The 12,677-nt window shown below is 36.3% G+C and overlaps 1 protein-coding gene across 2 annotated transcripts in view; it reads right to left on the bottom strand.

The window, feature by feature from the left end:
• Positions 1–3,993: 3,993 nt before the first annotated feature.
• The window catches only part of LOC149794077 (SMAD family member 4-like), a 66,892-nt gene continuing 58,208 nt past the window's right edge, over positions 3,994–12,677 (bottom strand). For both annotated transcript variants that reach the window (XM_089968024.1, XM_089968026.1), the window contains exons 11-12: positions 12,181–12,319; positions 3,994–10,077 (exon numbers count right to left, since the gene is read on the bottom strand). In XM_089968024.1, coding sequence (XP_089824150.1) covers positions 9,851–10,077; positions 12,181–12,319 — 366 coding nt within the window. In that variant the 3' untranslated portion in view covers positions 3,994–9,850. The remainder of the gene's footprint in view (positions 10,078–12,180; positions 12,320–12,677) is intronic.

Below are 12,677 nucleotides of genomic sequence, written 5' to 3'. Positions count from 1 at the left end.
TTTTTTTTTTTTGGGGGGGGTCAGAGTTTTTATTCCGTGACCTGTTGCTTTCTTTAGTGCCATCCTAGCAACAGTTCCAACAGCACCATGTGCAGCTGCTTTTGCAACAGCTGGGGCTGCAGCGGCCATAAATGCAGGTATAGCTGCGAGAAGTGGAAATATAAACCGGTCTTGACTGTCTTTAATGACACCCACAGAAAGATTAAGTCGTACGTCAGTCTTTGAGTGTTTGGCTTCATTGAAGTGCCTGAGTTGACGTTCTGTTAGTGATAGATTATTCGGACCACCTGCGATCTGATCTTGTCTAAGTGCTATTTTTGTTCCGCATTTATTTGCTGATTTTGAATGAAGCTTTTTAATCTGACCAGGAGTAAAACTGACACTAACGTGATATGACATTATAATATAATATCATGAACGATTTAATTACATGTTTTCCACTGGGGCATCGATGACTCATTTGTCCACCAACACCTTCAAGTAACATTATTTTGTCTGAGAGTATAACGATTGCTCTGTAACCACTAGCGGGCAGTCAAGCTACACGAGCTCGGAAGTGTATATGAACGACTGATTGTCTTAACAAATCCAAATGTTCCAGTGAAAAGTAATAGATTGGATATAATGTTGTGAAATCCCGCTGAAATATCTGCAAACCAGAACCCACATTCTGATCACGCCCCATGAATATCATCAACCAATGATATACACGTGTAACATGATTTGATCAACGATTTTGTCCTCAAAGAAACTTCACTAACCCCAAGCATGTCAAATACCATTGGATTACGTTCCTGCGAATCAAATCTGGCATTTTCCTGAAACGTGATGAATATATATCGTCGTACAGAAACACTTGCTGCGATGCTATCTGCCTTGTGAATAACCAGACAGCAATACTTTGAATACTGTCTGTGGTCATCGTCAACCATGATAATGTTGATTTACCACCTTGATTCTTGAAAGAGAGTAACCGTTTTTATTCGGCAAGTGATCACTGATGCAGTCATTACTGGCATCCACAACGACAGTTTTGTTAGTGTTACTTTACTAGCACCATTACGCCATATCGCATCATTGTTGGGTGCTTTTCTGATAAGTACCACGGTGTGTTTAGCGCCAAATATAACCTTTCTAACATTTCTACAGAAACCAAATATATGCGATAGTAAATCACACAAGAGAACTCTTCATCACCGTTCAACATTGTTTGATGTGTTGCAAATCCCAAGTTAAAATTTTCATTCATTGATGCAACTTCAGTTCCAGCTGCATTTAGTGTTACGTTTCTGTTTTCTGGATGATCAATTTTATCCTTTGCAAACATCATTGATGGACCAGCTGATCTCGAGTAATCATCGCTGTATCTTGCAAGGCCAAGTATCATCGTGGCAATGTTAAATTTTCCAGGCATGATTCAAAATTCTTTCCATCAATGATGTATGTGGAACTGTTAAATAACACCATGACACCATTATTAATAAAACCAACTCGATCACCAATTCCGTATGCTGTATCATCTGCTCTCAAAAGTCTACCTTCAACCTCGGTAAATGCCTCTACGGGTAAAAAATATCTACTTGTATCCTGAACCTGTAATTTGATTCTTCCACGTGCGTTAGGTACACGTGCATCATAAGAATAATATTGATAATCACACACAGATTCATCTTTGAGAATTGGTGCATCCATGTCAAATCCTGGATCAGATGCACGTTTAAACATTTTATTATAATTGTTATCGTCTAACACAAAGACCACTTCTTGCTATCAGACTAACAGTTATATTTATTTCTTTTTCTGACATGTGTACACCAGCCAACTTTGCTAATTATTTATTTGCGACTTGATTCAGTGCTGGGTAATTTTACTGGCTGCGGTTTTCATCGTATTAATCTAGCTAGTCTGTCCATGATTGCTGAGAATGCTTTACTAGCAACATCACCAATGCCATTATCATGAACCAGTCAATAGCTTTCATTCAAAATTGTTTTGCAATCGGTATTGCTTTTTGGGCTATCCTTCTAAATAGACCCTGAACAACATCACAGAATCCATCACCGTATATTGCTTTGTATGTTGGTAATTGCGAATTTATCACCCTGACCATGATCGGTCCACTTTGAGCATTATGTATGATCATCTTATTTTATTGTCACTGGTCAAATTACATATCCTCAATCACTGTGATAATCATCAACAGTTTCATTGTTGAGAGACCGATATAAACATTAATGTCCATTACACCACCTGTAAATAATCTCTGACAAATAATGCTGTTTCATTAATGATTTCTGGGGATTACCATCTCGTTTTCCTCCAATGAGGATTTCTAAGCTGTCCACATCTGCAAGGACATTGGGACAAAGTTTACTGTACAAAGGAAGGGATTTTACACTGCCAGTGGCAAGACCTTCCTCAGATTTTTTACCTGGTTGTATTAATACTGGATGTGGTTGTTGTAGTACTGGCTGTGATTGTTGTAATTGTGCAAGATAGTCACTTATTCCATTAATAAAATTAATGTATCTTGTATCATCATTTTGGGCCTGATGAACTCCGTGGTGTATGCAAAATATCCATTTGTACCTGGTTTCATGATTTACATTATCATCAGCGTACTCAGGTTTTAGAAATTCTTCTCTCTGATCAAAGCTGTGCACGGCAAGTGCAGGTAATCTTACGTCAATATTTTTTATGTAGGAAATATTCTTTTCGGTAAATTTATCATTCACTTCAGTTCTGACTCTTACTTGTTTTGGTTCAGATTATGGTTCTGGTATACGACACTTTATGTCACCTATTTCAGCACAAGCTTGTTCAATACCTTCAAGTATTTTTCGCTTTGGTTGAGCAGCAGCTATTTCACATGGAAGATCTCATAAATACTTTGTTTCTTTCTGCTGTTTTCAGTTGCTTCAGCAGTTTTCTCTAATGTTGGAAGACCTTCGTTCGGTATCTTTCGTAACCGATTTAAATAATTGGTCTGCACATTCTGTAAATTCCACCCAAGACTCCTGACGCTCTTGTAATTTTTGCTTGACAGAATCCCGGACTGGAATATATTTTTTAATTGCCTCTAGTCACTCTCGAGATAGTCTAGCTGTGCGAGATTCCATGGTTATCATAGGATCACTCATTATTATTATTAATGATATGATTACACCACAGCAGCATGGAGGTGATGACCAACAATGAGAGTTCGGGTGGGTAAATGAACACGCATACAAATGAGTGACAAAGATAAAGTAACAAAATGAGCTAACCCATTTAGAGAAAACCTATGTTAATTAGAGGCTTCGGTTTGATATTATTGACCTTGTATTTTTAATTTTTTTATATGAAGCTTTATTTTCAAAGAAGACTTGCTCCAACATTGGTCTGTTCACCTTCCCTGCTGCTAATGAGCAAAAACCGCAATGCTTGTAAAACCATTTATTCAGGATTAGTATCAATAAGATTTTTTTGACAACTGCTGTGGTGGTAGCAAAAACTGCAATGCTGATAAGACCATTCATTCAGGATTAGTATCAATAAGATTTTTTAGACAACTGCTGTGGTGGTAGCAAAAACCGCAATGCTGATAAGACCATTCATTCAGGATTAGTATCAATAAGAATTTTTAGACAACTGCTGTGGTGGTAGCAAAAACTGCAATGCTGATAAGACCATTCATTCAGGATTAGTATCAATAAGATTTTTTAGACAACTGCTGTGGTGGTAGCAAAAACTGCAATGCTGAAAAGACCATTCATTCAGGATTAGTATCAGTAAGATTTTTTAGACAACTGCTGTGGTGGCCATATTGGAGTATCAAGTAGCACCATATTCATTTAGGATCAACAAGGCCATGGCTTGAATGTGTGTAAAATTTCCTAGCAATTCTCAAAGTAGATTGGGTGTTGTGATAACAGTCTTATGCTAATGGACAGACGACAGACATCCCATAAACTCTTCTGGTCTAAGAGCTATAAAAATAATCAAAATAAGATGTTATTTTTATTTATTTATTAATCATTGTTCCTAATATCCGCTTGAAAGTTGTGGTCATTGTCCAAGCCTAGAAGCTAGATTTTACTGTCTGAAAGTCACAGGCTTTAAGTAACCTTGGGTTGACAGCCAGCAGTTCATAGTTCAGGTAGAATAATTAACTTGATTAGCTACTACAGGTGAGGCCTCACATTATAATCATGCAGAAGGCACTCCACTCACCGAAGTCCTTACTCTCTCTCACATGTATAAAACATAGCTAGCCTGTTGAGGGTGACATATCATAATGTACAATGCTCAGATCTCCCTCATTCTAACACAGTTCTTAATAACACGATTATGGATATAATGTGATACCACTTTGGACCCCATGACCAAAATCATACATATGTATAACAATATGGGTTGAAAGAAAACAAGGTGAAGCTTAGTCACAAATCTTTATGTCCTTTCAAAACACCATTATTTAACAATTTCTGATAGTGTCTCTATACTGTAGTTTAGTACATTACACTATATCGCAATTCCATCCATACTGCAGTTATTAATAAAACATCGTTCTCTACATATTATGGTACTCAATATAATGCAGTTCAGTACATAACACAATTAGTTGTTATAGTCATTAACATGGAAAGGTTAACATTAAATAAACATTTATTATGGTCATAGATGGCCTTCTGAAGAGGCTAGGATATATAGGTCTAGCATGGCTGAAATAATGTGATCATAGACACAAATACCTACCTTGCTGGTTTTAAAGGTGTATTAGTAACAGATGCAAGCAATTTATCATGTTTCATTATTGGAACATAACCAGCACCTAAAAAATGAATTTTTAATACGAAAATTTGAAGACAATTACTGAGCATGAAATATAAGTCACATACACCTCTTTTGACAAAAAGGATGTAAAACTTGTCAAGATGTATCCACACAACAAGTCTCATAATTCTGCATTGGATAGCATGCATATAACATGGCAAAAACTCATGTGTTCATGAGTTAAATGCAAAATCTTAACCAAAGTCAATAAAATATGAAATATAGGTCAATGAACCTCATCTGTGGTTGTAACAGAGAAGAATACCAACAACAATGTCACATTCTAGCATGAAGAATACATGAGATATGAAGAGCAAACAAATTTTAACACATCAGTGAATCATAAAATATGATCAATATTGACCTAATGAAAAGAGGAAATATTACTTATGCAGATGCATCTTCAAGTTTCATGATTCTATCTGGGAAAGCATGTACAGAGTATGCGAAGAAACACAGTGGTCATGAGTTAAATTCTGCAAAGTAAACCTAAGCCAGTAAATGGAAAATGTGGGTCACAGTGGCATTCTTTTATGGCAAGGGAATGGTACTAAGAGATGCATATAAAATTCTAGCTTGATGATTCTGACACACACACACACACACAATGCAAACAAGCTAGTTCGTTATTGGCTCAAATCAGAAACTTGAGCTAGTACAAGGTGAAATGTAGGTCACTGTTACTTTCCTTAAGGGCATGGTATTAATAAAGACACAATAATATAGTTGATGCTCTATTGTGCATATAGCCTATGAAAATACAATTTCAATCACTTCAGTCAGTGAAGCATAAAATACAAGTTATGGTGACCTACATTTGAGATGTTGGTTAAACTTCTCATCAAGATGCATCCCCTCTTCAAGGATGTACAGCTAATGTAATATACAAATCTTGCCCCCTTCCCTGGGAGCTGGTGGTATGAAACTAGGAACTAGAAAGAATGGTTGACCATTAAGTGAGGATATACATATGTATATGCTTTTATCTGTATGGATGCCAAAGCCAATGCGGACACTGGGCACATTGCAGTAGTTTACCTCAACTTTACTGAGGTGAGCAATAGTTTTAACAAGAAAAAAAAAGAGAAAAACAAATAAAGAAAGAAAGAAGGTAAAAGCTTTGATACCAATATGCTTTCTGCCAATTTTTGGGCAAATTCTGTTCAGCGGTTTTGGAGACGTTGTTTAAAGGTTATAAGTTATGGTAACTAAAACTGGTTCAAGATTTGTATTATTTGTGAATAGCGGAAGGGCCTTTATACCCTGATGCTTTCTGCCAAGTTTAATTCAAATTGGTCAAGTGGTTTTTGACGAGTTGAACAAATAAACTACAGATAGATGACGCATGACCATAGCTCCACCATAATGCCAGCCTTATGGCCAGGTCAGCTGAAAACAGAAACAGATTTTTAAAAATTGACTGGTCTATATTAAGCATTGTTAGAAGTTTTTTCTCCCCTTCAATACTGCTTGCCAGTTAATTTTCTTGGGTTTATTAACTGTAATCAAGCCGAACTGAGTGGGTAAGGCTTGCAACTTTTTTCCACCTTCATTAACTGGAAAGTAATAATTTTAAAATGTGATCTACATCAACAACCAAACACTCTAATAAGAATGACCACATACTTGTGTTGGGGCACCTCTGACATTTAACTCCAAACAGAACAATGACAACGCTAACGATTAAAGCCTACTTGCAACTTCAACATACATATACTTCTTTTAATTTTTCTGTTCAACAGATTGTCCATATATTATATATACAGCATGATCTTCAAAATACCATATCTGCCAGAACTTGACATGTCACGTAGAAAACATGATTTTGAGATTCTACAAAATCCCAACCCAGCTGTGTTTTTAAAAACATGATTTCCAGTAATCTTATCAAGAGAGACTTTTCCTGATACCATGATTTATCAACATGAGCAGTTTATACAGTTGGTTGTGCAATTAAAGGTAAAGGGAGTGAGATAAACAACCACCACTGCAGAGATACTTAACTGATTGACAAATAGCAATGGTTATATAAAGATCTTTGAGTATTGCTGTTAGAGACCCCATTTAGCTAATTTGCATTGGTAAAATACACCAATCTGAACATCTCTGTTTGAAGATAGGTAAATCAAAGAGATTTGTCATATGAGAAACAGAATTTATTACACTTTGTTACCCTGAATGATAATGCTTAAGTCATCTTTCTTACAGATTATTGGTTAGTCTTTGATCAGTGACAACATTTCTTTGAAGTCAGATTTTAGTCTTTATATAAATGTACAACATGATTATTTGTGGTAGTTGGAATAGTGGAAGGTTGATTCATTTATGAATGCAAAATTCCAAAACACAGTTGTGATTCAGTGAAAAACGAGCCATCTGTGAATCAAGCAAACACGGCAAAACTAAACGGCTGAAAAGTTGATTTTGTGAAGCACAGCTTCAAAGGGAGCACTGCATACTTTGCACTTGCTGCAAAAAGACCATATCGACATTAGTCAATGTTTGACTTGAGATAGTAACATCACTCAACATCGGGATGAAGCACAAATGCTGAGCTCAATCCTAAAAGCAACTAACAAAGACTGACATTCACACAAATGCAGGTTAGTAATATGGTTCAAATACTGACAGTACATCAAAGAATTACTGAACAATTTTGAAATTAAAATTTACAAAATAAGAGTGTGTGTGTGTGTGTTTGTGTATGTGATTAGGATTTTTAATGTTGTTTTAACAATATTTTAGTGATATCACTACAATGTCTGCAGTGTGGCAGTTTATAGTGATGTCTAGCACTGGGGCATCATGCCGCAGACATGTAGTATCATGTCCCAACCAGTCACATTATCCTGACATCATGATGGCCAGTCCCAACACTAACCTCTTAATGCTGAGCGCCATGTGAGGCAGCTGTTAGTACCAGTTTTAGAAGACGTTGGTATGACTCAGCCAGGGTCTGAAACTGCGATCCCCCACATCCAAGGCGTATGCTCTAACCATATGGCCACTGGAGCAGTTACAAAACATGAAAAACTGACTTGCTTAGCAAAGCAAGAAGAAAAAGTTAATTCAAAGTATTGTAGAATTACATCAAAAGAAATGAATTACGTTGTGCACATAATTACATCATAACCAAATCAAAGTTTTTTTCCTTAAGACTGAAGTTCATTTTAAGCTTTCACTGGTATCTGCTGAAGCAACCACACATTTGACAATGAAGCAACTTAAATACCTGAGCCACCATCATCAACCTTAACAAAAACAAAAATCTGACATTCTAAAGAATGTGGCCACTGCATGTCCGACTCTCCCTCTGAGTAATGCAGAAACCAAAAGATCATTTACAATGATGAAACAAATTCAACAATAAGGAAGTTTGGATGACAGTACATTCATGTTCTAATGCCTGCATCGATGAACACTAAAGACACTTCAAGCCCCCTACCAAAAGGCAACCAAGTCTTCATCTATAGCAGAAGTCACACAGGTCATGTACACATTCAACACCAACTACTTCAGTCATGAATGACAATTTTTAGAACCTGATTCTCCATGCCTTTAAGTGGCAAGCATTCATATACATCCACATTCCTTTATGTCATTATTTAGATGTTCCTAGAAGTGCCTATGGCAAATTCAATGATAAAATATGTAGATATTTTGGGACAAAATAAACCTAAAGGTGTGATCCAGTACAATCCGGACTGAATGTCACACACTGTGATGTCACAGTGAAAGCTACACATTAACAAATACTACCCCATGTGACGATTCCACTTGATGTGCTCTTTAGTACAAGGCCACCATTGTAAATGACCATATAGATCGATAATTTTCGTCTGGAAGTTTCTTGATGACAGTTAAGGTGCAGAGCATTCAATAATCTGGATTGAATAGAATTTGTTTAAAGAAAATCAGTGTCAAATTTTAAAAGAACAATTTATTTTTAATTAAAATGAGTAAATGTGCATGCACGACCCATGTAACTTTTACTATAGTTAAGACTATATTCTACTATCCAATAAATTCTAGGGTCAGAAATTTGCGATATTTTTTATTTTATGCTCCTGTGATCATGATTATAGAAGCATGTGCACACACGTATGTGTGGTGATGATATCTCACAAGGTCAAGTCTACCAACTAATGTGTTGTCTCGAAGTGTATTAAATGCTTCAAAGAAAGAAAATGGACATTTCCTCTTCATTCAAATGAGCAAGGAGTTTTCAAAAGGCTTAAAGGAGTAAATAAATAACTTGTTCTCAATTGCACAATGTTGCATTTCTGCATCACATGTACTGACATGCCTACCCCACATGACCACAAAATGTACTTTTTTAAAGTCTCGAAACCCCCACAACACTGTCAGGAAGGCTGGCAGGTATGATATATACAAAATGTTATTAAATGTAAGGAAGCTAAAAATGATACAACTCCTACAGCATCTAAAGTAATAGTCTCACTTACGTATTAAAAATATGAAATTGTAAACCATTAATGAATGCATGAACATAAAAAGTGTACAATGTTAATGAATACATAAACATATAAATTGTACAATGTTAATGAATATATGAACATATAAATTGTACAATGTTAATGAATACATGAACATATAAATTGTACAATGTTAATGAATACATGAACATAAGAAATTTTCAATAAAACTGGATTTTAAAGTGGAATCCTGTAGAAGAAAATGTATGACATGATGCTGGCTGGAAGTCATCAGGAAGAAGGATCATGTGGATATAGCTTTGATACCATCGACTAAACACACTGTAACATAAATAAGTCTGTTGACCTTTTGTATCTGTTTATATAATCCAATGTGCATCAGAGCTTTGCATTTCAAACAAAATTGTTTTGAAGTTGTGATGTACACGTGATGATCTTCTTGTCCTTGGGAAACTGAGACTCTCATGCAAAATCATCTATCTTTTTTGAAAATTTAAATTTTATACTCCTTTACAAATACTTCCCTGTTCCAGAATGAGTTAAGCTAAAAGAATGGCACATTCAAATTGTTTCTGTGTTCAGCCAAGGAAGTAACCTCGGTTGGGACGAGGCTCATTTAGTGGCATGGCCTGAAGAACTTCATCCAGAAGCTGTAGCGGTCGATGCAACTGGACTTCAATCCAGCAAGGAGTTTCTTTAATACTGTGTCTGGGATAATCTGGTCCCCAGCCCTTCACAAAACTTAGTCTCAAAATACACAACCTTCTTAAGTCATCCACTCCAATACCAGCAGCAGCACTCAATCCTGTAAACAGAAGACAAATTCATCAGAGGCTCTGCCAATTTCCACTCAACAGTCCTATTAAAATGAACCAAAAACAGTACTAAAAGGTACAACACAATACTATCTATCAAGGACACTTACATTGTACCAATGGATGGTTAAAAAATTATTTTACATTATACAAGTACTGCAAACAGCACAAGATAAGTCTGTCTTGTGACATTTAACTTGCCCTTGGAGCAAGGGACTTTTTCACGCACGCACACACATACATATAGAGAGAGAGAGAGAGAGAGAGAGAGAGAGAGAGAGAGAGAGAGAGAAATAGAATAACAAATAAACACCAAACAGAACAGAAAGTGCTGTCCCTGAATTCTACAAGAGAATGCTTGATAATATTAGGCAGAATTAATACTATAGTACAAGTTAGAGAATTTTTACTTTGTACTCTATGGATATTCAAACCCATGTCCGACGGTAAATGGCACACATTGCCTTACTTGTATGCAACAGTCCATATACCACAATGATCAAACACTCAACAAAAAATGATGCTACAAAGTTAGTGGTATATGCACTCAGGTGTAACTGACACGCTTGCATGTTGATGAGTTAAGAAGCAACATGGGCTTAGCCCTGTACAGCTTCTCAAATCTGAAGAGATCCTAGTCCTGCAGCTCTGGGATAGACCTGGGAGAAGCCATTTTTAACCTCTTATAACCTTATAAAAAGTCCAAATTTCTTTCTCTTCACCTGACCCACCCTCTACGTGTGATAAAGAAGGTAAGATCAACAGATGAGAAGGAACAGGTTCTTCAAGAACTCATCTGTGTTCACAAAATCAACCGTCTGTCATCATGTCTTTTCTTTTTGGGTCTGTAAACATGATTTTGGGGGGGTATCTAATGCTGAAAAATGGAGTTAAACCCTACAACAACAACAATCACAATGGTGGCCATATTGGAGGTCAGGCTGACACAATTATTACTGAGATTGAACTAGACCTAGTAAGAAGTCTTTTGGTGAAAAACATGTGAAGACAACTAATTGTTCTGGAAAAAAGAGCAAGAACAGTATTTTCAAGTTGGATGCCATAGCAACTATGTTGTATGTCAGATTGACACAAATATCATTTGGGTTTTTACGGGTTCTTCTTCCACCATTAATACTGGCCGCCATGTATAGCCTATAGTGTGCTGAAAAATGGCATTTTTAAAAGCTTTATTTAAACTTCTCATGTCATGGTCTCTCTCAACAACTTGGGACGCCATTATTTTGTAAGCACGCTTCTTCTTTCCATTGCCACCAGTTTCATTTACACAAAGATTCCTTGGATGAATTTAAACTTTTGACCAATCAGAATACTCTTTGCGAGAGTTGTGGGCTAACTAATATATGGCATGAATACGTTACAAGGGTCGTTGCAGAATGGGCCCGAACAGACCGTTTAAAAAAGCCAGGAAAAAAACGGATTGGACATAATAATAAAAAAAATGGACTATATCAAGAAAAATCGGATTAAAGTCAGGAGAAAAGTGGAATTCTGCTTTAAAACGGAGAGAAATCATGTCTGAAATATTAAACATAGCAGAGATAACGGGATCTTGCAATACATGATGCTGTATGCCAGTATTTATCTTGCACTCAGAGGAGACTGAATAAAAGTCTACTGTAGTTGAAACTTTTTGAAGGTCATGTTTCTTTATCTGAGCAATGAAATTGATTTTTCTGCAACTGAACTGCTGTGAAGGAGTGTCAAACATGCAATGGCCATGCCAATTACTACATCAAATTCTGACATTCCAGTGGTAGATGACAGCTGTGCTTCAACCCTGTGCCTCCACAAAGGAATTACACCTAACTTAACCAATCCAACTATTTAAATAATGTGTGCAAACCAATATCTTTACATTTACGCCAATACTGTCATTACTGCTGGAAAAGTGATACCCATGTCTTGGCATCAGCAACAAGAATATATATATGTGTTCTAGGGTCAATCCATTAAATGTATTGAAGCAATTGAATTAACACAAGAAACAATATTAAACCCCCCAACTTTGCTGGCAATTGGACAATGAGCAAGGTTTCTAGAAGAAACAGAAAGTTTCTATTAATTCGTACCAACAGCTGGAGCAATGCCCCCAACAGATGCAGGTCCAGGCACTGTTCCTGCTACTGCTGCTGCCTGTGCTGCTGCTGCAGCTTGAGCTGTGGCTGCCTGCTGCTGCATCTGACGATGACACTGACGGATGTCAAATACCTGAAATATACAACACAGTGAAAGCATATATATATATATATAAATTCTGTGTGTATGTTGTTCTAACGGAAGACCTGGAAAGCGATTGGAAATCATGCTTAATACTGCTTACCTTGGATGTAAAGGTATTTTACATTTGTTATTAATTAAATCTTTCTTTCTTCATTACAATTTCCTGCAATGTTAGTGGCTAGGTCTTTATGAACCTCACCTGTTTATACCTGTATGAACCAATAAAATAATTAAAAAATATTATAAAATACCTAATATAGCACACATACTGATACTACATTTTCCAACATTCCTAGAAAATTATGTGCCAAATATTTGCAAACCACAATGATGTAATATTGGTTAG

Source organism: Sinohyriopsis cumingii, chromosome 8, assembly GCF_028554795.1.
Source record: "Sinohyriopsis cumingii isolate HCF-2022 chromosome 8, ASM2855479v2, whole genome shotgun sequence".
NCBI lineage: Eukaryota > Metazoa > Mollusca > Bivalvia > Unionida > Unionidae > Sinohyriopsis > Sinohyriopsis cumingii.
This window is presented reverse-complemented; position numbering and strand designations above follow the sequence as displayed.